Genomic DNA, 27,679 nt, shown 5'->3' with positions numbered 1-27,679 from the left:
CAATATTCAGGCTTGGGCTGAAAATGGCAAATACATTTGTGCCAGACAATAACCATCCCCATTTAACCATCTTCCCTTGACATTCAATAGCATTAGCATCATTGTATTCCTCCACTATCAACATCCTGGTGGTTACCGTTAACCAGAAACTAAACTGAACTAGCCAAATAAATACTGCGGCTACAAGAGAATATCAGAGGCTGGGTATTCTGAGGCAAGTAACTCACCTCCTGACTCCTCAAGTCTGTCCACCATCTACAAGGCACAAGTCAAGGTGTGACGGAATACTCCCCACTTGGATGAGTGCAGCTCCGATAACGCTCCAGAAGCTCGACAACATTCAGGACAAAGAAGTCTGCTTTTTGGGCACCCCATCCACCGACCTACATATTAACACCCCCCAAAACTGATGCACAGTGGCAGCTGCATGAAAAATACACATGATGCATTGCAGCAACTCACCATAGATCCTTCAACAGCTCATTCTAAACCCGTGACCTCTACTATCTAGAAGGACAAGGACAGCAGTCATATGGGAACATCTATCACCTGTAAGTTCCACTCCAAGCCACATATCACCCTGATTTGGAACTATATCACCACTCCCTCACTGTTGCTGAATCAAAATCCTGGAACTTCTTTCATAAAAACACTTGACTGTACCTGCACCAGATGCACAGCAGTGGTTCAAGAGGGCAGCTCACCGTTACTCTTTCAAGAGCGAGTAAAGAACAAATGTTGGCTTTGCCAGCAATACCCACATCCCATGAGACTTAATTATTTTTACCATGACTTCCAGCCAAAATGGTTCTCTCCTTTAAGACATACAGGCTAACTTGTACACCCACCAGTCTCTCATGATTTTGCACCCCATACTTAGCTCTGCAGTCATTCAACAGTGTAATTAGTGATGGTTCTGCTCTGCAATCATTGAAATGAGCTGGCAGCATGAATCTTGCTTGCAACTAGCATCAAAAACCACGAGCACAGAGGTGGTGGTGGGGTGGGGAGAATGTAAGCACAGCAGCGGCTGTGTTTTTTGCAAGCTCTGACACTACCCATTTTTAATTTTTTTTATCCTGGTGCACAACCCATAATTATTTGATCCTGATGTGTATATTCTGTGCTATGTTCCTGGAAGATCTTGGCTAAATCTTGGTGATGGAGAGCCAAGTTGATTCAAGAAAATTCTCCTTTTGATTGAGGCGGTTGGAGATGACTGGGGTGGGGCCCGGTTTGCAGTGGCATTTTCGTTGGTGAGCAGGCCTACGCTTTGGCGACGCCGTAGGCATCGGGATGATGGCTGTCATTGTGAGTGAAGTTGTGGATGACGGTCTCAGCTCCCCGGCACAGACTATTAATGCTCACATTGAGATACCCTAAAGAGAATAATATAATGTGAGGTTGATGGATAGGGCCCTATGCGTCCTCACAGTGGGTGAGGACAACCCCATTATGGGCTCACGTACATTTTGTATTTGAGTTGTTTTGGGGTTATGGAATTTGATTAACTCCTGTTATGGTACAGACAGACTATATATTCTGGGAAAAGACGTGTTGTATCATTGGCACCTCCAAAATGGCTGGGGATGGGGGAAGCATCCTGTGATGCCCACTCAAGTGCAACGTGAAAATCCTTGGTGGTTTAACCACCATTTTACCTGTGATAATATCCTGCATTTTTTATGGTTGGGTGGTGAAGATTTGTTTTCCATAGTTTCTGTGGCTCTGTCGTCGTTATCCTGTGAGCTTGGTTGTGCACCACTGAGCCCAATTGTAACTGCATTCTGCTATCCCCCTGATATCGTGCTACTCCCCCCATCCTTCGATATACCCTTTCATTACTTGTATGATAGGAGGGGTTGAATACAATGAATAATTCGAACCAACTGCACTGGTTTGTTTTTCGGTCTCTACGTTAACTTGCTGAAAATGATCTTGCTGTACTGTACCAATCTTTGAGAGTTTATTGCATTATTTGTAAAAAAGATGGAAAGTCTTCAATTAAGATATATAAGAAAAAAAAACTACAAGCACATGTTAATTATGCATTGTAATCCCCACGCTCATTTTTGCACGTTATCAAATTTCACGGCCTGTGGATTCTAGTGATTTCAACACTTAAAATAATATGTTTTTTGTGAAGTAGCAATACTGAGGGATCAGGGAGCTAAGGTGGGTGAATAGAGTTTATATTTTGGTCAGCCATGATTGAACCGAGAGCAGTCTTCAGGCACTGAATGGCTTACTGAATGTTCTTATCAACCTATAGAATGAGGAAAAATTTAACTGGAGTTCCATCATTGCAACTAGTGCTATGCTCTATGATATTACCCATTTACTGCAAATATGTTTTTGTAAACTCCTGTGCCACATTCCCACAGGCTCAGAAATTGGCTTCTTACCAACTCCTTATTTCCTCGTGCCTTGTTCCTCGTGGCTTTACTGAAACTGACATCCTTTCTGTGGTTATTATGTTAATAGCTAAAGTAAATTTAAGTTATTATTGAAATGTAGAGCTCTCGGTCTATTGTGACCATATATTCTAATTGAATATGAATTCTATGTATTATTGTATCTGGTTGGGATCTTAAATATGCTCATTGTAACCTCTGTAAACATATAATTCAAAATGATCCAGAATCCATGATTCAGAAAATGAACTATTTCCCACAAGCTGGCTGTTTCTTGATTGTACCACCCAAGCAGTGTTTAACAGCCATTACATGTCACATGGACATAAATGAATTTTCAAGCTGTCATTAGCTCACCAACTACAGCGGTTCTTTTTAATGATCACTGCTTGCAAGTGGTCAGGCCTTTGTTTAGTATAAAGGACAGGAGGTCACACACTAACATAGTTCAGCCAGAGAATGAATTCAGTGACTAATTGGTTATTCCATCTGTTTACACTTATTTGTATTTGTGGATCAAATGTCAGTTTTTGAAATATTTCTGTTTAAATCCGTGAGGACCTCCACAGTTTTGGAACAAAAGTTCAAACCTCATATTTTGCTACTTTTTAACAAAGTGTCGTGGTCTGCTACTGGCGTGATGTTAAATCACTCTCGCTTTAAAACATTAGTGACTATATTCATTATCTTACCCATAAGGGGTGGCACGGTAGCACAGTGGTTAGCACTGCTGCTTCACAGCTCCAGGGTCCCGGGTTCGATTCCCAGCTCGGGTCACTGTCTGTGTGGAGTTTGCACATTCTCCTTGTGTCTGCATGGGTTTCCTCCGGGTGCTCCGGTTTCTTCCCCAGTCCAAAAGATGTGCGGGTTAGGTTGATTGGCCAGGTTAAAAAATTGCCCCTTAGAGTCCTGAGATGCGTAGGTTAGAGGGATTAGTGGGTAAATATGTGGGGGTAGGGCCTGGGTGGGATTGTGGTCGGTGCAGACTCGATGGGCCGAATGGCCTCCTTCTGCACTGGAGGGTTTCTATGATCTTTATTGTACCATAATTTTAGCTTAAAACATAACAATTGAAGCACAGGTCCATTCAGCTCCCAACTTGATTTGATTTGATTTATTATTGTCACATCTATTAACATACAGTGAAAAGTATTATTTCTTGCGCGCTATACAGACAAAGCATTCCTTTCATAGAGAAGGAAAGGCGAGAGTGCCGAATGTAGTGTTACAGTCATAACTAGGGTGTAGAGAAAGGTTAACTTAGGGCCTGATTTTACCATTTTGATTCTAAGTGCTGAATCTGGGCTTAATTCAGATCCGACTTGGGAAATCTGCTTTCAGGTGCCCCCATACGCACTTAGCCTGAAAAAAAAATCGCGAGCCCCATTCGCGTTGTGGGCGGGGCTTGGCACGCCCGAAACGATCGGAGCTCTGAACTGCGCATGCGCAGTTAGAAAAGAATTTGAAAAAGCGCGCCCGTGTCAGATCGTTCCCGGGCCGCAGAAAGCAGAGAAAGCAGCCCGGGAGCGTTGGTCCCCACAAACATCACTGTCCCTCTTATCCACCCAACCCCCGCTACCCAGACTGATCACGACCCATTGTCCCCTTCCCCCACCGATCGCCCGCAGAGTGGCAGCGGATCCCCCCCACCCAACCAGTGAGCGATCGGGCCCCCCCCCCACCCAAACCAGAGTATGATCTGGCCTCATTCCCAACCCCCCTCCCCAGAGAACTATCTGGCCTCACTCCCCCCCCCCCCCCCCCCCCCCCCCCCGAGGTACATCTGACCCTCCTCCCCTTCTCCCTGCCTCCCCCTCACCAGAGAATGATTTGACCCTTCTCCCCCTCCTTCCTCCCTCCCCCCCCGCACCACTGACCTGAGTCAGAGAGCCGTTGGAAGCTCTGAACTCACCTCTTCAGTAGCTGGAGCGCCCGAAACAGACTTCTATTCAGCATGTCCATTTCGGCACGATTCCGGATCGGGGGTGAACGCAGTGGTAAAGGGGGAAATGCTGATAAAGTTGGGCGGACAGCTCATTAATTCAATTTAAATGCATGCAAATGCATTTAAATCGCCGTTGTACCCATTTCGGGTGCGAATTGTATTGCGGCCATTCCCGGTAAAGTGGCCATCTGAGCGGACGTGGGCGCGGATCGCGTTAATGGCCTCACACCCGACTTTACCATGTTTTCGCGCCAGTGCAATGGTAAAATCGGGCCCTTAGTGTGAGATAGGTCCATTCAACACTCTTGTGGCAGCAGGGAAGAAGCTGTTCTTGAGTTGGTTGGTCCGCGACCTCAGAGTTTTCTTTTTTTTTCCCAACGGAAGAAGGTGGAAGAGAGAATGTCCGGGGTGAGTGGGGTCCTTAATTATGCTGGCTGCTTTGCCAAGGCAGCGGGAAGTGTAGACAGAGTTTTTACTCAACATCCTGACTTCAGCACGCATCGCCAATTCTTCACTTGTTGCTGGGCTAATGTCCTGGAATTCTCAATGTAATGCTAATGTTCGAGTATCTTCATCACAAGGATTGCAGCATTTCAAAGATATGGCTCCAAGGGGAAACATCTCTTTGGGCCCCTAGGCATAAGAAATGGAGTAAGAAGTTTAACAACACCAGGTTAAAGTCCAACAGGTTTATTTGGTAGCAAAAGCCACACAAGCTTTCGAGGCTCTGAGCCCCTTCTTCAGGTGAGTGGGAATTCTGTTCACAAACAGAACTTATAAGACACAGACTCAATTTACATGAATAATGGTTGGAATGCGAATACTTACAACTAATCCAGTCTTTAAGAAACAAAACAATGGGAGTGGAGAGAGCATCAAGACAGGCTAAAAAGATGTGTATTGTCTCCAGACAAGACAGCCAGTGAAACTCTGCAGGTCCACGCAACTGTGGGAGTTACAAATAGTGTGACATAAATTCTGATTCTAGGATCGCATGATAAAGACTCAGGAGGAAAAAAGCAGAAATATTTATGTGAAATAGTGTGACATAAACCCAATATCCCGGTTGAGGCCGTCCTTGTGTGTGCGGAACCTGGCTATCAGTTTCTGCTCCGCGACTCTGCGCTGTCGTGTGTCGCGAAGGCCGCCTTGGAGAACGCTTACCCGAATATCAGAGGCCGAATGCCCGTGACCGCTGAAGTGCTCCCCAACAGGAAGAGAACAGTCTTGCCTGGTGATTGTCGAGCGGTGTTCATTCATCCGTTGTCGCAGCGTCTGCATAGTTTCCCCAATGTACCATGCCTCGGGACATCCTTTCTTGCAGCATATCAGGTAGACAACGTTGGCCGAGTTGCAAGAGTATGTACCGTGTACCTGGTGGATGGTGTTCTCACGTGAGATGATGGCATCTGTGTCGATGATCCGGCACGTCTTGCAGAGGTTGCTGTGGCAGGGTTGTGTGGTGTCTTGGTCACTGTTCTCCTGAAGGCTGGGTAGTTTGCTGCGGACAATGGTCTGTTTGAGGTTGTGCGGTTGTTTGAAGGCAAGAAGTGGGGGTGTGGGGATGGCCTTGGCGAGATGTTCGTCTTCATCAATGACATGTTGAAGGCTCCGGAGGAGATGCCGTAGCTTCTCCGCTCCGGGGAAGTACATCTCCGGAGGAGATGCTACGGCATCTCCTCCGGAGCCTTCAACATGTCATTGATGAAGACGAACATCTCGCCAAGGCCATCCCCACACCCCCACTTCTTGCCTTCAAACAACCGCACAACCTCAAACAGACCATTGTCCGCAGCAAACTACCCAGCCTTCAGGAGAACAGTGACCAAGACACCACACAACCCTGCCACAGCAACCTCTGCAAGACGTGCCGGATCATCGACACAGATGCCATCATCTCACGTGAGAACACCATCCACCAGGTACACGGTACATACTCTTGCAACTCGGCCAACGTTGTCTACCTGATACGCTGCAAGAAAGGATGTCCCGAGGCATGGTACATTGGGGAAACTATGCAGACGCTGCGACAACGGATGAATGAACACCGCTCGACAATCACCAGGCAAGACTGTTCTCTTCCTGTTGGGGAGCACTTCAGCGGTCACGGGCATTCGGCCTCTGATATTCGGGTAAGCGTTCTCCAAGGCGGCCTTCGCGACACACGACAGCGCAGAGTCGCGGAGCAGAAACTGATAGCCAGGTTCCGCACACACAAGGACGGCCTCAACCGGGATATTGGGTTTATGTCACACTATTTCACATAAATATTTCTGCTTTTTTCCTCCTGAGTCTTTATCATGCGATCCTAGAATCAGAATTTATGTCACACTATTTGTAACTCCCACAGTTGCGTGGACCTGCAGAGTTTCACTGGCTGTCTTGTCTGGAGACAATACACATCTTTTTAGCCTGTCTTGATGCTCTCTCCACTCCCATTGTTTTGTTTCTTAAAGACTGGATTAGTTGTAAGTATTCGCATTCCAACCATTATTCATGTAAATTGAGTCTGTGTCTTATAAGTTCTGTTTGTGAACAGAATTCCCACTCACCTGAAGAAGGGGCTCAGAGCCTCGAAAGCTTGTGTGGCTTTTGCTACCAAATAAACCTGTTGGACTTTAACCTGGTGTTGTTAAACTTCTTACTGTGTTTACCCCAGTCCAACGCTGGCATCTCCACATCATAAGAAATGGAAACAGCTTTGCCAGCATTGCTGAATGTTATTTCATGACATGAAGAAGCTCACAAAGAAAAGCTATGATTGGACACCATGCCAAAATATCAACTGCTGCAAATGAATATACATCTTATCCATCTGCACAATTTCTGGTTATCTCCACATGTGCCTCTGTAATTTAACCGATTCAGTGAATCATCTGTCTAACTTAACTTCCTTGCATGTGTACATGTATGTCTGTCAAAATTGTGTGGGGAATGATAACCAGGGTTATAGATTTATGGAGAAATTCATTTTTATTGCTTGCATTTTTACAGGTGTCTCAGAGATTACACTTTCCTTGAAAACCTCAAAACAAATGGTCTTGATAATCAACATTTCTGAAATTCTTGGAGAATGATGGGATGAATCCCACAAAGTCATATGAAATAAAATTGTCAGAGAGATTTTATTGAACCATCTACAACGATTTTTTATTTTGCAGGAACGATTGGTGAAACAGGCCAAAAAGGTGCAATGGGTCGCTCTGGAAAAATAGGTCCAGCTGGATTAAAAGGTATTTTAACATTCCTTTTGCTCCTTGTATTAGCACACAGCCCAACAAAACAGCTGTGTAGATTGTATGAATCTCCTTGCCAAATAGAATTTTCAATGATATAATATTCTCATCTCATAATTTCCATCATTAATCATTGTTTTACTCCAATCAAAGTAACTGGTCAAGAAATTGGGAACATTTGTGCCCATTTTTGAGCACTACAAGTGCCCTTAGGCCGCCGAAGTAATGCTGCAGCATGTGGAAACATTTGTGGGGTGAATCGTGCCAAACTGCTGAGGCTGTTATATCTTGTGGAGTGAGTGTTGGCCAGAAGTATACAAAGCAGGGAGATCATGATGACAATCAGTGTACAATACTGATTTCACAACAAATATGCCATTTCGCAGTTCCAGCTGATGCCTTCTCTTAACTTAAAATAACTGAACATATGGTGAGCAGCAGGAAGGGCCCCCACCCCACCTTCATATTCAAAGAGATCATCAACTATTTACTTGTTAATTGTTGATTGATACATCCTTGTTGCTATGATCCTACAAACGTTTGGTTCTTTTGTGTAGTTGTTTCAAATTTCAAAAGTCTACAGGCAGGTGCTGAAGGATATTTTTGCTGATTTCAGCGCTTGTGCAAAAGTCAGTTGCTTCAAGTTTAGCATGCATTTCCCTTGGAGTAGAGCATGGCTTATAACCAGGGGTCATACAGAGCAGGACAAACTGCTGGAAGAGAGAAGAAGGCAAGAAGGCCTTTTGGCAGATGGCCATTTTTTCCCCAGATTGTTCATGCTACCTGTATCTGCGATGAACAATATGTGAGCCATCTGTATTCAGTAAGAACATCTGCACTGAAATCTGCCACCAATTGCGGCCACGAGAGCAACCAGAGCAGGACAATGACTGCTTTGCCATTGGCTCTGAAGGTGATCATGTTGATGAATATTTGTGCCTGGCTTCTTCCAAACTGAAGATATTTGCAACATAGAATCACAGAATTCTTACCGTGCAGAAGGAGGCCATTCGGCCCATCAAGCCTGCACCGACAACAATCCCACCCAGGACCTATCCCCGTAACCCCACGTATTTACCCTGCTAGTCTCCCTGACACTAAGGGGCAATTTTGTGTGGCCAATCCACCTAACCCACACATCTTGGGACTGTGGGAGGAAACCGGAGCACCCGGAGGAAACCCATGCAGACACGGGGAGAATGTGCAAACTCCACACAGACAGTGACCCAAGACCAGAATTGAACTCTGACGCTGTGAAGCAGCAGTACTAACCAGTGTGCTACTGTGCCGCCCATCTCCCACCATTGCTTTCTGCTGAGAACCCTCTTTCTCCGCCGCCCCCCCCCCCCCCCCCCCCCATCCACTGGCTTGATTTGTTCTGTGAGACCTCTGCTTATTCTCCTTTTCTTGCTGTATTTCAAGGGCAATGCCTATGAGTGCCTGAGAGGCCTTGCAATAACCAAAGCGTCTTTCAGTTCCCGCTGCACCATTCCCTGTCGATTTTTACAATTTGAAGCACCAAGCATTTGTAGAATCATAACAATAGCTGAAGAAATCAACTGAGTAACCTGTAAGTAGCTGATCATTTTAATGCAACATCCACCGTTGCATAAAGGAGGTCAGTGAGGCTCTCTATTCAATGTGAAGCAGGTTGAGCGAGCACATGGCTTTGCTAGGATTGCAGGTTAATCATGATGTATGGTGCTATTAACATCAATCACATTACTTTGCGGGCATATAATGCCAACTCTGCCCTATACCAGAATTCAAAGGAGTTTCACTCCCTCGATATTCAACAGGTGTGCGACCATGGGCAGTGCATCATTCAGGTCAATGTTTTGACATCCTGGAAACTGCCATGATGCTTTCATTCTGTGATAGTCCCCTGTGCCAGCTGCAATAGAGACACCAATGTAAACTAAAGCACGGCAACTGGGTGACATCAGCTGTCCACTGAAGACATGGCTGATGACTCTGATGCAATGCAAGTACGTGTGTGCAGCATGCATACAATGAAAGCCATGCTGCCACACAAATAGTGGTATAGCAGAACATGCTAAAGCAAAGCAGCCGCTGACAGGACTCCTTTGCAGAACCCCTTCATCACTCAGCAGAGTGGGTGTCAAGTTTGACAGTGGTCTGATCCATGCTGCATAACTTGACCATCATGAAAGGACAGTGCTTGTCATTAGCAAAAGGTATACAGCTGAAGAGCAGGAACATGGCGAGGAGGAGCAGGGGCATAAGGAAGAGGAAGAAGAGAGAGGTCAACCGAGACAACCTCTTCCTGGTTGGCTTGTCCATAATAAATTCATCTGAGAGCAACATCAGTAATTGCAACCTGAAATTCCTATCAGTCAACAGTCCTTTGTTATTTCTCTTGTCAATGACCATCTCAGTGGCTGTTTGGCCACAGTGCAAAAATAAAAGCCACTACAAAATAAACATTCCAAAAAATACATAAATGAAATCATACATATTGCACAGACAAGTCAACTAATTACCCTTTTTTGCTCCCTTAGTTCTTGTCTTCCATGTGTCTTTGCCTGTTCTAGTGCTCCAATGTAATAGTGCTGCCCCAGTGGCTACAGCACGGCTGATGGAAGGCTGCTGCTTTTTAGTGGAGGAAGCCTCAGGTGGACCTAGTAGACCCGACTCTGGACTGCACCATCTCAACATGACCAACAGCAGACGGGACTAGTAACTGACAGGCAACAACAAGGGCTCTGGCAGAGTGTTGGGAGTAAGAATGCTGTCTTCCTGAGAGAGGATGGCAAGTTTGTATTCCAAGTGAGGCAACTACCATTCTTCCGGGGGCTGGGAGGAGAGGGTACCTCAACTAACCTAGTAACCTGTTGCTGGACTGATGTGATATCTTGCAAGCCCCTTTGCATATTGGAATTCACAGCTGTGATGGCCTATGTCGGTGCTTGTGTGGCAGTAGTCTGATCGTGCATGGAGCTTGCACTGCAACACCCAGACATTAAGAGGCTGCTGTGTGCCCTGCGATAGAAATTGGGGATGTCAGCCATCAGATGCTGCATCTTGGTTGGGTCTGCAAATGTGAGAATGGAGTTGACCATGTTGGAATGAAGAGATTCCAAGCTCTGCATACCAGCCTGCACCAAGTTGCTGCTGATCTTTGGCATTGACCACAGGTTTCTCAACGCATTTCAAATCAAAAGCAAAATACTTTGGAGTTTGGAAATCTGACAAAACAAAATAGAAATTACTGGAGATACTCAGCAGGTCATACGTCAGTTGTGGAGAGAGAAACAAAATTAACATTTCAAGTGGATGACCTTTCATCAGATCCCAGCATTGTGTTGTGCAAACTCATCAGCAGTCTTCTATTGGTTGCCCCTTGAAGTGCTCATCTGCGTCCTCTGTAGCAGTCCACTTGATTAGCACCCCGTCCACAAGCATTCAATCCCTCCACCAGCGGCAGCAGTGTATGCCATCTACTGAGTGCACTGCAGGAGCTCACAAATGCTCCCTAGGCAGCAACTTCCAAACCCACGATCACAATCATCTAGAAGGACAGATACATGGGAACACCACAACTTGAAGGTTCCCCTCCAAGTCACTCACAATCCTAACTTGGAAATATATCACTGTTCTTCCACTGTCATTGACTCAAAATTCTGAACTCCCTCCCTAAAAATACTCCCCATCTACACCACATGGATTGCAGTGGTTCAAGAAGGCAGCCACCACCTTCTCAAGGACAACTAGGGATGGGCAATAAATGCTGACCTCACCAGCGACACACACATCCTGTAAATTATTTTTAAAAATCTCTCTGGTGAGCTGGCAGATGCACAATTCTTTCCCCCTGACCAGGCTGCAGCCCATCATACTCTGTGTCCCACCTCTGTGCTGTCACCTAAATTATACACAGGGTCAGTATCTGAGATTGTGGCTGTGACTGTGAAACCTTACGCATCTTCATCACTCTCATCTTGGCTATTCGTCCACTGTCTGGCCAAGTTGTATTCCTTGCGTATCTGAAAGGAAAAAGGCAGAAGGGTAAGGTTGTGGTGCCAAATTCAAAGAAAGTGTGGGATGAGGGTGGCGGGGCTGTGAGAAAGTGGCATAGGTATGAAGATAATGCCTTCCTTAATGATTGTGTCTGCATGCAGTGAGATGTAGGTGTGAGGCTTGCAGCCATGATAAGTGTGGTTGGGTAAGGCATATTTATTTATATTAGGTATGGTCTTATGGTGCACTGGAACGATGCACTGAAATAGATACATTGTCATCCTACACAGGATGGTTTCCTTTCTAGAAGTAAAAATGTATTATTTACGTAATAATGACAACTCCATTTTATCAATAATAGGTCATAGAATCATCGAATCCCACAGTGCAGAAGGAGGCCATTCAGCCCATCAAGGCTGCACTGACCACAATCCCATCCAGGCCCTATCTCCACAACCTCATGTATTTAACCTAGCTAATCCCCCTGACACCAAGGGGCAATTTAGCATGGCCAATTCACCTAACCTACATATCTTTGGACTGTGGGAGGAAACCAGAGCAGCCAGAAACCCATGTAGACACAAGGAGAATGTGCCAACTCCATACAGACAGTGACCCAAGCCAGGAATCGAACCCTGGTCCAAGGCGCTGTGAGGCAGTAGTGCTAACCACTGTGCCACTGTATCACCCTAAAAGTAAGATATTCTATACATTTAAGTAAATACAAATACCATTTAATTCAATTTGTTTAATAATGTGAATTAGGTCCAATGATCACTTGTCTGAAATTTTCACCACCTAATGTTTTTCTCTCCCCTCCTCATAAGCACAGTATAGTTCTGTAGACACTGACCATAAGTCCATAAGAAATGGGAACAGAAGTAAGTCATTAGGCCCCTTGAACCTGCTCTGCCATTGAATAGGATCATGGCTGATCCGACATTCCTCATGTCCACTTTCCTCTAACTGTTCTTTCCCCTAACACTTGATTCCCTTACTGATCAAAAATCCATCTATCTCAGCCTTAAATATACAGAAGGACTCTGCCTTTCTGAGAGACAAGCTCTCTGAGGCAAGGAGTTCCAAAGACTCACGACCTTCTGAGAGAAGAAATTCCCCCTCATCTCAGTTGCCTTTGGCTGCCCTTTGGTGCCTTACCCAAATGCCCATTCACCATTTGTGAGTCTGGACATCGAATGTTCGCAGGCATTCCCTGGTATCACAATCAAGCCCATTCCTGCCTCATCCAACATTTATAAAGGAAAATGCTTTCCGTTTAAGGGTCACTGAACAGCATATCTTTGCTGATTTTCCCACCATCTCTGTAAACAAAGCTGAGCTGATAGTAGTGCTATTACTACTATCCCAGCCAGGGTTAGGCTAAAAATAGATTATGAGCCATCCTCATTTGTATGGCTTTGTTCCAAACCTGACAGTTCATGTACCAATTGAGCCATCATAGAAACTGTACCTTTTTGAATGTGTAAGAGGTATTTATTGTTTCTGGTCCATATACCTTGTTTAAATAAAGAGATATATCATAGAATCCCTACAGTGCAAAATACATTAAGAGTCCATTGTTCTGGCAAAGATGCATACCCATTGTGGGCACATATCAGAAATTTCCCAAATTGTTCCATTTTTCTGGTCAGAAAATTATGGAGTAGATTAAACCAGAATGTTTAATTTTTGTCCCAGGCGTGTAATGCTCTCTGCCTGAAGAAAAAAGCAGTTTAATTAGGTGTTGTCTCTATTGTATTTTGGTCTGCTTAAGGCAAAGGCATAAGGGAAAATTCTGGTGTGCATTATCCATGATCTAGTCAGTAAATCATGGGCACTTGCATTAGAATTTCCGATTGCTGCTTCTGGCGGGAATGATCCCTGTTGGGAGTATAGACTCATAAAATCAAAGTCAGTGTCGTAATTATTTATATTATTTGATCCCTTTGTCATTTTGCATATGGGGAGTCAAGACCACATGTTATCATCAGATGAGACAGAATCAGAAGAGAAGGAGATAATTAGACTGGGGCACATAGACACATTCAGTCCCCAGCTTAAAGTCATGCATTTTTTTTTAGTTTCACATAATACTTTGATTCTATGTGATTATTAATAGAAAAAAACTGGAAAGCAGGGAAGTGGAGTTGTTTGGAGCTTGGCAGATTCTCTATAACACAGGCTGAGGAACCATAACATTTAAAACTCAGGCCTTAGAGCACCACTACCGGTGAGAAGATTGAATTACTTTGTGGTCAGTTTAGAAACACCATTTCCATGATAAAACTGAACAAAATAATAGGAAATTATTGGAAAATTTGACAAAAAGAAATAAAATTTAGTGGAGAAAAGGCATGTGCAGACATGTGATTCAAAAATAATATAAATATTTTATCAGTTATACTATTAGTTATATTCAACTAAGATTAGACTACAGAAAGGGTATGATGGGCACTTTAAGTGTTAAATATTTATTACTTTTGTTTAACTATACGCAGGTGGAGGGCATTAATTGCAGTTTCACTTGAGCACATATAAAGAGAAACGATTGATGCTCTGGGGTGTTTTGAGTTAGGAGGTGGATGCTTGTAATATTTCACTGTAAATAAATGTAAGACGGAGTAAAGGTTGGCTCCAGTATTATGCTTCACTGTCTTGCTTTCCAGATAGAACATTAAAACTATGTCAAAGCTAAGGTGAAAGTTCAGCAGAAATTAAGAGGATATTGAGGGATGAGAGATTTAAGCTCTTAATAGGAACTGAGACGCTCAATTTTTTGTTTCTTAATTTATCAGGAAGCAAAGGAGAGACTGGTGATCTAGGAGCAAAAGGGGAAAGCGGAGATCCAGGTAGAGTTATTGGAAATTCTATTGACTATAGCCCTGCTTTATGACATGCATGTTTCTTTAAATCTGTCCTTAAGTAATATCCTGTGCAATCTCCTCAGGCTTACCCTGTGAATGTGGCCCACTGAGAAAGGTAATTGGAGAAATGGACATTCTTGTGACACAGTTAACAAACGAACTCAATTTCATTAAAAATGGTAAGTTTGATCATTCATTCTAAGTAAGACAGCTTTGCTATAGCATTAGAATGCCTATAGCACTTCACTTCTTACTGTCATGTAATTTACTTTGCCTTTTAGAGCAGACAATGATTCGGTCATTAATCTTTTAAACTGCATAACTGCAAATTGCAGGCATAGATGTATTTAAGGCTGTAATCCATTTGTTTAATGTATTGTGCTCAACAAGAAGTTGTACAATTAAATATATTAGGGTCAAGTTAGGGCGCAATCGGCAATCTAGGTGCAAGTTGTGCTTGAAATTCCTTTCTTTTTCTCAAGTGAAGTTATGGATCAAGTTTCCACCAAATTCATTTGCATGCCAACAAGTGCAAAACTTTCCATGAGCCAATGCTATTGAGTAGCTGATAGAATGTAATTTTTTTTTTCTTGTGTTAAAACGTTTTCAATCATATATTTAACAGTGGTGCAGTTTTAATCAAACAACTGAAAATAAAATAAATTAATAAGTGTTCAGTCCACTGTCTGTTGATCTTAAATCACCAAAAATTACTTAGAATATTTATGTGGTATCATTTACTAGTTTCATTTTACACTGGTCAGTTCCTTACGAAATGAGATATTATTTAACATGTAAAAATGTTTAAAACATGCCACTAATGCCTGGACTCAAAAGGGAGCTTAATTTGAAGAGCCTCCTCAAACAGGCGCAATCAGCCATGCTCATTATTGTGATATGGGGGTGCGGTCAGTTTTTGTGAGCGAAAACAGATACCAGGAGGATTTTTAAAACCAGTGTTAAAGATTGTTGGAAACTTGATTTATGCATAATAAAACTTGTTCATAAAATTTGGCCACCTTTTGCAATGGTTTTCACAATTTCAGTGCAATCCAATGGAGACGGGTGGCAGGGTGGCACAGGTTAGCATTGCTGCCTTTCAGCGCCAGGGATCTGAGTTCAATTCCGGCCTCTGATGACTGTCTCTGTGGAGTTTGCACGTTCTCCGTGTGTCTGTGTGGGTTTTCCTCCGGATCTCCGGTTTCCTTCCACAGTCCAAGATGTGCGGTTGGGTGTATTGGCCATGATAAATTGCCCCTAATGTCAGGGGATTAGCAGGTTAAATATGTGGGGTTACCGGGATAGGGTCCAGGTGGGATTGTTGCTAGTGCAGGCTGGATAGGCCGAATGGCGGCCTTCTGCACTGTAGAGATTCTATGATTCTCTGACCCTTGGCCATGAAATTTAGGGGAAGTTTAGAGATATTTGGATCATCCTAGTTTAAATTAAATTTAACAGCATAAACAGAGACTATTTGGGCCATTGCATTTGTCCTGGCTCTTTTAAAAGAGCTACCATTTAGTGACACTCATTTTAACCTTTTTTGTTCCAAAATAATGATGTACTTTCCTTTTAGAAACATTAAGAACTTAGCTCCCACCATTATTTCTGGTTAGGGTTTCGTGTCCTGACTATGCTCTGTGCATAATTTTAACAAATGTCTTAGTCTCTTCCTTTCTTCTTTTGGCATTGATCATAAATTTATGCACTTTAGTTACAAGTAAACTGACCAGTGGAAACAATCATTCCAGAATTATTTCACCAAAATTCTTAATTTTACACATCTGTATCAAATTTCTTTTAGCCTTCTTTTCGTCTCATGAAAAGAGGCCAGTTTCTCTTGGTTCTTATCACAACTACCCAACCTCTCGTTTGTAATATTATCATCTGTAGATCCTTCTTATCTGTGACTCATTTCTTAACTAGGTGCCATAACTATGGCCTAAACATTGGTTTAACTAAATTTAATATTACTTCATTGCTTTTATATGCTAAATAATAAATTTCAACAATCATCTCCTTTTACATTTTATCAACTAATTCTCCTATTTTTAAAGATTTGTGAATTTTACAAACTTGAACTTGTATTCATATAGTTAATTCCACAGCCTCAAGAAGTTTCTAAAGCATTTTATAGTCAATGAAGCACTTTTGAGATGTTGTCACTGTTGTAATGCAAGATATGGCAAAGTCTTTCTGCTCCTCCATTCCTTTTTAAAGTCTTACAAATAAATGTATATATTATTCTCTCCATATTCTTGCTCTCAAAATGTATCACCTCACATTCACCATGGTAAATTTTGTCTGACATCTAACCTAGCCTATTTACTTTTTCCTGAAATCACTTAGAGTACTCTTGAATTTAATCACACTCCCTATATTTTATATTGTGCCCTTTTACCCAAAACCAATACATGCATGCATTTTGATGAATGGTGGCACAGTGACTGGCACCACTGCCTCACAGCTCCAGGGACCCAGGTTAAATTGCAGCCTTGGGTGACTGTCTGTGTGGAGTTTGCATGTTCTTCCCGTGTCTGCATGGGTTTCCTCCGGGTGCTCCGGTTTCCTCCCACAGTATAAAGATGTACAGGTTAGATTGATTGGCCATGGTAAATTGCCCCTTAGTGTCTAACGATGTATTGGTTAGGGGAATTAGTGGGGTAAACATGTGGGGTTATGGGGATAAGGCTTGGGTAAGATGCTCCACTGGAGAGTCAGTGCAGACTCAATGAGTTGAATTATCTCCTACTGCATTGTAGGGACTCTATGTTTCAAAAACTCATGGGAGTAGGCATGCCAGCTTAAGTCATAATTTGCATGGGGGGGGGGGGGGCGTATGTGTCTTTATAAAGCTGCTTATATCTTATTAAATATAACAGAAATCAAAGTGCTCACTTTTCAGCACTGCCCTCCCCTGCAGCTGTTGCTGGAGTACGAGAGGTAGAAAATAAGATTTACCTGTTGGTGAAGGAAGAGAAGAGATACACAGATGCCCATGAGTATTGCCGTGACCGAGGAGGACTTCTTATAATGCCAAAAGATGAAGCAACCAATAGCCTCATTGCTTCTTACATCAGCGAAGCAGGTCTCAGCAGAGTATTCATTGGTGTTAATGATCTGGAGGAGGAAGGCCAGTTTGTCTTTACAGATGGGTCACCCCTGCAGACCTTCAACAAGTGGCGGAATGGAGAACCAAACAATGCCTACGATGAGGAAGACTGTGCGGAAATGGTATCTTCTGGGGGGTGGAATGATGTCACCTGTCATATTACAATGTATTTTGTCTGTGAATTTGATAAAGATATACCTTAAATCAGTCAACTCCTGTTGTTGTAGCATGATATTATTCCACATCCATGATGGATAAATTAGTCTTAGTTTTAAAAGCTATGATACCTCAAAAACACCAGAGTTTTTGTATAAATTTCATTTTCCACTCATGCTCTTATATATGCAGTGCAAGTAGGATTAATGTATTGAGTTTTAGCAGAACCATTTTCTTGTATTTATATTTTCAGAGAACAAGGCTGGAAGTAATTAGATGTTGGATAATAGTGTAAAAAGGGAAAGATCAATGAAATCAATGGGAATTAAAATTAGGAAAAGTGTATACCGGTGACTGACATTGCTATTTTAAATTATCCTACAAAAACAAAATTACCCCACTTATTTGTTGCTTAAGTTTCTCTTTCTTCATTTGCTACCAGTTTGGTCTTTCCATCTGTTTTTGAATATGGCAAATGATAAACTATTAATTGCTGCCTTGGGCTAAACAATTCCCTGCCCATTTAAAATAAACATTAAAGCAAGCTCTTAAAGGTCCTGTAATTATTTTTCTTGCCATTCTATGCAAGATATGAGGGGGTAGAAATTGGTTGCTGCAGTCCTTATTTTCAACTTACTTCTACATGAGCCGATATCAGAATTTCATGTAGAGGACAAAGAAATTCAACGTAAGTATTTTCAGGACACCAAGAGATATCAGAGGTGAACAGTCTGTATCCTCTATTATGCCAGCACCATGTCTGCAGGCTCAGGAACAGCAACTTGACAATGACTCAGGCTTTGGGGTGGCACAGTGGTTAGCACTGCTGCCCCACAGCTCCAGGAACCTGGGTTCAATTCCCGGCTTGGGGAATTGTCTATGTGGAGTTTGCACGTTCTCCCTGTGTCTGCGTGGGTTTCATCCAGGTGCTCCGGTTAGGTGTATGGGTTAGGTGCATTAGCAATTCTAAATTGCCCCTTAGAGTCCCGTGATGCGTAGGTTAGAGGAATTAGTGGGGTAAATGTGTGGGGTTATGGGGATAGGGCCAAGATGGGATTGTTGTTAGTGCAGACTCGATGGGCCGAATGCCCTCCTTCTACACTGTAGGGATTGAATGTTTCACCAGCTACTGCAAGGAAATTTCCATCGTTGGGATTGTACTGCTGCAGCAGTTAAAGCCACATTCTCCCATGACCTTCTTGCCTCTTGCAGAATGACATGGAGATCATCTGCAGTATCAGCCAATTTGATGCCCACTCATGTATCACACAAGTCTTGTTCAGCGAAGCCAACACTTACAACCCTTTTCCCATAAATTAGCAACAGCAGCTTGACATGACTGCTTCATTTATTCCATTGTTGTAATTCCAAAAGAAACATTTGACATTATGTGACTAACATCATCAACAACAATGGGTATTCATATAGGGCCTTTCATGTGATAAAAGGTACCAGGATAGGTGGTATAAAGCAAAGTTTGATATTGAGCCACAATAGAAAATGTTAAGGCAAATAAAGAGTGGGTTTTAAGGAGTGTCTCAAAAGAAGAAAAAGAGATAGAAGGGTGGAGAAGTTTAGGGAGTGAATTCCAGGGCTAATGGCCCAGGCAGTGGGAGACACGGCCACTGGTGATGGAGGATTTAAAATTAGAAACGCTCAAGATGTCAGAATTAAAGGAGTACAGGGGGTTTTGGACCTGGTGGTGATTACAGAGATAGGAGGGGGGAAGATCATAAAGAGATTTGAAAATATAAGTCAGTAAGCACAGGGTTGATGGACTTGGCTTAAAAATGGGGCAGCAGATTTTTGAACGACTTCAAGTTTAGGGAGGTAGAATGTTGGAGGCCAGCCAGAGTGCATTGGAATAGTCAAACTGGGAGGTAACGAGGATATGGATGCTGGTTTCAACAGCAGAGGAGCTGAGTCAGGCTGAGTTGAGCAATGGGATTGAGATAGAAATAGGTGATCTCAGTGATTGAACAGATGTGGCTGGAAGCTTATCTTTGGGTCAAAGATGACACCAAGGTTACAAACAGTCTGGTTCAACCTTAGACAGTTGCCAGGAAAAGAGATTGATTTAGTGGTTAGGGAATGGAGTTTGTGGTGGGAGGCGACAAAGATAAATAGTGTTGATCTTTCCAGTATTTAGCTATCTCCAATTAAATATTTATTCCCAATATTTAACATCCTGATTTAATACCTGTTTTTGCCCTTTCCCATCTGTGCACTGCATTCAGCAGTGCTATCTCCTCTGGTGTGTGTGCTATTGCTTCTGTCTTTGGTGAGAGTGATGTTGGTTGCTGTGAGGGACTGCTTTGCTCAGGGTGAATGACAGTACTAGTGGGCTGCAGTTCCAGGAGTCGAACAACAGGAGAAGTAGATAGGTTTGAAACATGGCCTCAAAAGACAGGTTCAAACAGAGTTTAATGTTTTTTGTAGTTAAGGTTGTGTTGATTAGTGGGGAAGAGAGTGAGGCACAGCAAGAGCAGAATGGTACGCACCCTATGCTCGGCAGGAAATCTATGCTTTCAACTTCTCTACCCTTTCATTGCACATATAGACAAGAATGTCAAGCGTAGCCTTCTGAAAGGAAATTAAACGTCTTTCCATTTCTGGGACCGCCTCCAGTGTGAGTCTATTCCCCAGCATTATATACCCGTACTATCTTATTATACCTTCTGAATTATGTAACGTCTGGTTACCACAGGTTAGATGTTAATTTCTGTATTACTGTGTAAAGAAAATATTTCATTGATTTCCATGTTTCATTAACACGGGTTCACTTTATGAACCCATTATCCTTTGGGTGTAGTTTCTGGTAACACTGTAAAAGATGTTGATAAAGCTATCTTTCTCAACACCAATGTACTGCTGGCATTGTATAATTTGGCCTCAACTGTGATCAATGCTACTGATGTTGCCAATTTCTGATACCATGAATATTAAAAATATTTAGTACTGTGATAGGACACATTTGTCATTTTTATATCAAATCACCCGAGTTCAGCTGATGTGACCTAGTGAAGATAATGCCTGAACACACTAAATAGCTTGACAGTCTGTGCTATCTCTTAGGAATAAACAATAACCTCGGCAAAAGAATGGCAGTAATCTAAAAGTGACACGTAGCTAATGCACCTTATGTTTTCACCACAATTAGAGCCACATTGTAACATAATGGGTGTGGAATAATAAAATAATTGAACCTTAACCAACCAAGTCTGCATATATGTCTATAATTGTCCTTTAGTCTTGTGCCTGTGGATAAAATAAAATGTGCGAGATAGAATAAACTCTGAAGAAACATATACTGAATATAATGAACTAAAATACTTTTTTTTCATGTTGACTTATCTTGAATTGGAAATAAACCATTTTTTTTCCTGTAGACTTTACTTAATGCATTAATATTTAATTGACACCTCATTGACAACTTAAAGAGAAGGGTGAGGATTGACCTAATAGCAGTCTTTAAAATTAGGAATGACTTTGATGGAATGGATGCACAGAATATTTCCTCTTATGAGGAAAAGCAAAACTGGAAGCCATCAATGCAAGATGATCAGCAAGAATTTCAGCAGCAAATTCAAATGATGCTCCTTCACCCAAAGAATATGGAGTTCCATGTCACTCAGAGCGGTTGAAGTGAATAGTAGAAATACCTTTAAGGGGAAACTAGATTAGCAAATGTTACAGTCAGGTGAGGAGGGATAAAGTAACTCCTTTGTTTTACAATTGCAACAGGGTTTTTTTTTGTGAATTTAGAGAGGGTGTGCTTTGCCAATACAGCAGCAGTCCCACTATGTAAACTTTCAGATTGTAAAGAATTAGATAGATTTTCTGAGTTTAAACAAAGTACAAGATAAGTTAATTGAAACTATTTCCTGAATTTAAAATAAAACTAGATAAATCAATATCACCATTCATACGTCAGACACATATGTTGAGCTCACACACACCCTGGGACAGATGGTAGAATAAGAGGATTTTTTTTTACAGTTTGTGAATATGATAAAACAAATGAGTATACGGTTAGCTATTTTTTAGCTGGCCTCGATGCAGTGATTCTTTGGTGTCGCCATTTTGTCCAGTTTTCTAACTGGGTGTGGTTGAATGGGGCAGATACCACTTTTTATTCCCAAAAGATCTTGGTTTGCAGTAGGATGGTTACTTTGCAAAATCTGGGCACAATACTTTAGAGAGCCAAAGAGAGAGAGTTTTTGCAGCCAGTTTCAGTACAGCATTCTGATCTCTGATTTCCCTCTGCTTGATAACACAGACTCTTAAACTACCCTGCTGGCTGTATATTCCAGGGAAATTTGATTAATTCATGTCATTGTTTTTAGAACAGGTAATTGCATTTTGACGTCTTATTTCAGAAACTTTTCAAAAAAACGAAAAGTATAAAGCCAACAACAGTGGATGGATCTTTAATGCTCCCCAGGAGATTGAATGTTCTGTTTCATTCAACTTGGTAGAATGCAAGCTTGTATATTGTAGCTCGCTGGCAGTCCTCCATTGTCTTATGAGGATTTCAGTTTACTTTAAAATCCATCCAGAAAAATAAAAATGAGAAATTGTATCTTTTTTTTAAAGCACATCCTCATAATAAAGGGAATAGAAGGGAGATTTAGAAAACTGGGAGAAAGCTCAAGTGCAGCATAAACACCGGCGTGGAGTATTTGGGTGGAATGGCTGGTTTATATACAATTAAAAACACACTGCAATTCCTTTCTTTAAATTGTTTGCCCATGTAATTTCTTGTTCCACTCTCTTGTGCCTCCTCCACTCTTACACTTTTCTCCCCAATCTGACACTCTCCATTTCCTCTGAAAATGGCCTCTTATACATTTCACTTTTGTTTCAACCCAGGATTAGTGGCTGTGCCTTTAGCCACTTGGTTCCCACTGGGAATCTAAGCCTAAACCCCTGCATCTTTCAACCTCCACCTCTTCTTTAAGATTATCAAACTTTTGGTGATGCCTAAGCTCCCCTTTTTTGACAAGACATTTTTAAGCTTCTGTGACATATCTTGGAACATTTTCAATGTGGATAATATATAAATGCAAGCCGTTATTGTGACAGTTGGAATTTAACAGACACACTGGAATAGTCTTATAAACACAAGGATTTAATATTGATAGCACTCAATACTATAATAATACAATTCAGGATTATATTTATAATAATTCAGGGTGGCATGGTGGCACAGTGGTTAGCACTGTTGGCTAACAGCAAAGTTCAATTCTGACCGTGGATGACTGTCTGTGTGCAGTTTGCACATTCTCTTTTAAAGTTAAAGTTTATTTATTAGTCACAAGTAAGGCTTACATTAACACTGCAATGAAGTTACTGTGAAATTCCCCTAGTCGCCATAGTCCAGTGTCTGTTCAGGTCAATGCACCTAACCAGCACGTCTTTCAAACTGTGGGCAGAAACCGGAGCACCCGGAGAAAACCCACGCAGACATGGGGAGAACGTGCAAACTCCGCACAGACAGTGAAACACGCCAGGGATCAAACCCAGGTCCCTGGCATTGTAAGGCAGCAGTGCTAACCACTTTGTATCTGTGAGAGTTTCCTCTGGATGTTCTGGTTTCCTCCCATTGTCTAAAGGTGTGTAGGTTAGGTGAATTGGGCCTTAGTGAGTCAAAATGGCAAAATTGCCCCTTAGTGACTCAAAATGTGTAGGTTAGGGTGATTACTTACCCTTGACCCTAACCTACTGTGTAGGTTAGGGTCAAGGGCGGCACGGTAGCGCAGTGGTTAGCACTGCTGCTTCACAGCTCCAGGGTCCCGGGTTCGATTCCCGGCTCGGGTCACTGTCTGTGTGGAGTTTGCACATTCTCCTCGTGTCTGCGTGGGTTTCCTTCGGGTGCTCCGGTTTCCTCCCACAGTCCAAAGATGTGCGGGTTAGGTTGATTGGCCAGGTTAAAAATTGCCCCTCAGAATCCTAAAATGGGTAGGTTAGAGGGATTGGTGGGTAAATATGTGGGGGTAGGGCCTGGGTGAGATTGTGGTCGGTGCAGACTCAATGGGCCGAATAGCCTCTTTCTGCACTGTAGGGTTTCTATGATTCTATGATTTCTACTGGAGTAAATGCAGAGGGTTACAGGGATGGGGCCTGGGTGGATTTGTCTGTCGGAGAATCGGTGCAGACTTGGTGGGCTGAATGGTCTCCTTCTGTAGGGATTCTATGAAATACGATATGAAATACTATTGAATGAGTATACCAGAAGAGGCCAGAGGAACATCCTACATTTGTCTTGTGTAAAAGATTCCATTACATTTGTTCAAAAAGAACTATGGTCTTTCCTGATGTGATAGCAACTACCGACTCCTCAATCAACACCACTGAAAACAGATTAATCTTTTAATTCATTGCCATTCTGAGATGTTGCTGTGTATAATTTGGCTATTGCATTACAACTGTGAATATGCTTAAAACTTCTTCACTGGTTATGAAGCACATGAAAACGTCCTGAGGTAATAAAAGATGCTATAGAAATTGAAGTTCAATCTTTCTTTCCATTTTGTGCCATCTGAATCTTTAGTCATGCCATTTTGCAGTTAATTGTTAAATATAAGCAATATTCGATTTTTAGAAAGAGATTTAACATCCCCTCAACAACGATTGATAATAACTCAGATATTGAGAGCACCAAGAGATACAAAGGGCCAGCAATAGCATAAAATAGAAAGGAGATTAGCAAGGGTATGTGGGGAGGAACTATTGCCTAATTTTCCACCTGCACCATTTTTAATTGAGCAGTATCAGGACAGAATTTTACTTCTGCTCATTTCCTGAAGTGTCAACTTCGCTCCCCAATGAATTATGGAAGTCGCACATTCCCAAGTGTTCTTGGTGTACATTTGCTATCAGGTGTAATTACCCACACTGACCACTGGGTGTAATTACTCTCTCTGACCACTGGGTGTAATTACCCACACTGACCACTGGGTGTAATTACCCATACCAACGACTGGGTGTAATTACACACTCTGACCACTGGGTGTAATTACTCACTCTGACCACCGGGTGTAATTACGCACTCTGACCGCTGGGTGTAATTACCCACACCCCGCACTAGGGGCGGCGGTGAGTCTATGTAGACGCTGTTGCAGCCACCTGCAGGGAAATGCTTTATATTAAAGTTTGGGAAATTTTGTTTATTAAAGACCTCCACACCTTTACACTTTTTATTCTTTCATTTCACACTTGAATTTCCATTGGAATATTTAACTTGTCTCCTCTCCTGCCTCCCGGGAGAAAACCGGAGTCGGTCCGCCCCAACGTTGCTGACGCTGCAGTGGGACCAACCCGGCACCATCCAACCCGATTCCCATTCCCACCATTGCAAAATTCCCCCAGCTTCACTGTAAATATCAAACTCCCCCAGCCTCACTGTAACAATAGCAAACTCCCCCAGCCTCACTGTAACAATATCAAACTCCCCCAGCCTCACTGTAAATATCAAACTCCCCCAGCCTCACTGTAACAATATCAAACTCACCCAGCCTCACTGTAAATATCAAACTCCCCCAGTCTCACTGTAACAATATCAAACTCCCCCAGCCTCACTGTAACAATAGCAAACTCCCCCAGCCTCACTGTAACAATATCAAACTCACCCAGCCTCACTGTAAATATCAAACTCCCCCAGCCTCACTGTAACAATATCAAACTCCCCCAGCCTCACTGTAACAATATCAAACTCCCCCAGCCTCACTGTAACAATATCAAACTCCCCCAGCCTCACTGTGACAATATCAAACTCCCCCAGCCTCACTGTAACAATATCAAACTCCCCCAGCCGCACTGTAACAATATCAAACTCCCCCAGCCTCACTGTGACACTATCAAACTCCCCCAGTCTCACTGTAAATATCAAACTCCCCCAGCCTCACTGTAACAATATCAAACTCCCCCAGCTTCACTGTAAATATCAAACTCCCCCAGCCTCACTGTAACAATATCAAACTCACCCAGCCTCACTGTAAATATCAAACTCCCCCAGCCTCACTGTAACAATATCAAACTCCCCCAGCTTCACTGTAAATATCAAACTCCCCCAGCCTCACTGTAACAATATCAAACTCACCCAGCCTCACTGTAAATATCAAACACCCCCAGCCTCACTGTAAATATCAAACTCCCCCAGCCTCACTGTAACAATATCAAACTCCCCCAGCCTCACTGTAAATATCAAACTCCCCCAGCCTCACTGTAAATATCAAACTCCCCCAGCCTCACTGTGACACTATCAAACTCCCCCAGTCTCACTGTAACAATATCAAACTCCCCCAGCCTCACTGTAACACTATCAAACTCCCCCAGCCTCACTGTAACAATATCAAACTCCCCCAGCCGCACTGTAACAATATCAAACTCCCCCAGCCTCACTGTAAATATCAAACTCCCTCAGCCTCACTGTAAATATCAAACTCCCCCAGCCTCACTGTAACAATATCAAACTCCCCCAGCCTCACTGTAACACTATCAAACTCCCCCAGCCTCACTGTAAATATCAAACTCCCCCAGCCTCACTGTAAATATCAAACTCCCTCAGCCTCACTGTAAATATCAAACTCCCCCAGCCTCACTGGAACAATGTCAAACTCCCACAGCCTCACTGTAACAATATCAAACTCCCCCAGCCTCACTGTAAATATCAATCTCCCCCAGCCTCACTGTAACAATATCAAACTCCCCCAGCCGCACTGTAACAATATCAAACTCCCCCAGCCTCACTGTAACAATATCAAACTCCCCCAGCCTCACTGTAACAATATCAAACTCCCCCAGCCTCACTGTGGCAATATCAAACTCCCCCAGCCTCACTGTAAATATCAAACTCCCCCAGCCTCACTGTAAATATCAAACTCCCCCAGCCTCACTGTGACATTATCAAACTCCCCCAGCCTCACTGTGACAATATCAAACTCCCCCAGTCTCACTGTGACAATATCAAACTCCCCAGCCTCACTGCGACAATATCAAACTCCCCCAGCCTCACTGTAACAATATCAAACTCCCCCAGCCTCACTGTAACAATATCAAACTCCCCCAGCCTCACTGTAAATATCAAACTCCCCCAGCCTCACTGTAAATATCAAACTCCCTCAGCCTCACTGTAACAATATCAAACTCCCCCAGCCTCACTGCGACAATATCAAACTCCCCCAGCCTCACTGTGACAATATCAAACACCCCCAGCCTCACTGTGACAATATCAAACTCCCCCAGCCTCACTGTAACAATATCAAACTTCCCCAGCCTCACTGCGACAATATCAAACTCCCCCAGCCTCACTGTGACAATATCAAACTCCCCCAGCCTCACTGTAACAATATCAAACTCCCCCAGCCTCACTGTAACAATAGCAAACTCCCCCAGCCTCACTGTGACATTATCAAACTCCCCCAGCCTCACTGTAACAATAGCAAACTCCCCCAGCCTCACTGTAACAATATCAAACTCACCCAGCCTCACTGTAAATATCAAACAGCCCCAGCCTCACTGTAACAATATCAAACTCCCCCAGCCTCACTGTGACAATATCAAACTCCCCCAGCCGCACTGTAACAATATCAAACTCCCCCAGCCTCACTGTAACAATATCAATCTCCCCCAGCCTCACTGTGACAATATCAAACTCCCCCAGCCTCACTGTAACAATATCAAACTCCCCCAGTCTCACTGTAAATATCAAACTCCCCCAGCCTCACTGTAACAATATCAAACTCCCCCAGCCTCACTGTAACAATATCAAACTCCCCCAGCGTCACTGTGGCAATATCAAACTCCCCCAGCCTCACTGTAAATATCAAAATCCCCCAGCCTCACTGTAACAATAGCAAACTCCCCCAGCCTCACTGTAACAATATCAAACTCCCCCAGCGTCACTGTGGCAATATCAAACTCCCCCAGCCTCACTGTAAATATCAAACTCCCCCAGCCTCACTGTGACA

At 42.9% G+C, this 27,679-nt stretch overlaps 1 protein-coding gene across 2 annotated transcripts in view; it reads left to right on the top strand.

Moving 5' to 3' along the window:
• colec11 (collectin sub-family member 11) overlaps nt 1-21,089 on the top strand; it is a 39,561-nt gene extending 18,472 nt beyond the window's left edge. The window contains exons 4-7 of one of the 2 annotated variants that reach the window (XM_078213196.1): nt 7,521-7,592; nt 14,372-14,425; nt 14,524-14,619; nt 17,364-21,089. In XM_078213196.1, coding sequence (XP_078069322.1) covers nt 7,521-7,592; nt 14,372-14,425; nt 14,524-14,619; nt 17,364-17,755 — 614 coding nt within the window. In that variant the 3' untranslated portion in view covers nt 17,756-21,089. Of the gene's footprint in view, nt 1-7,520; nt 7,593-14,371; nt 14,426-14,523; nt 14,620-17,345 lie in introns of both variants that reach the window. The other variant, XM_078213195.1, reaches the window with a different exon arrangement.
• Nucleotides 21,090-27,679: the final 6,590 nt, after the last annotated feature.

This window comes from Mustelus asterias, chromosome 5 (assembly GCF_964213995.1).
Source record: "Mustelus asterias chromosome 5, sMusAst1.hap1.1, whole genome shotgun sequence".
NCBI classification, from domain to species: domain Eukaryota; kingdom Metazoa; phylum Chordata; class Chondrichthyes; order Carcharhiniformes; family Triakidae; genus Mustelus; species Mustelus asterias.
This window is presented reverse-complemented; position numbering and strand designations above follow the sequence as displayed.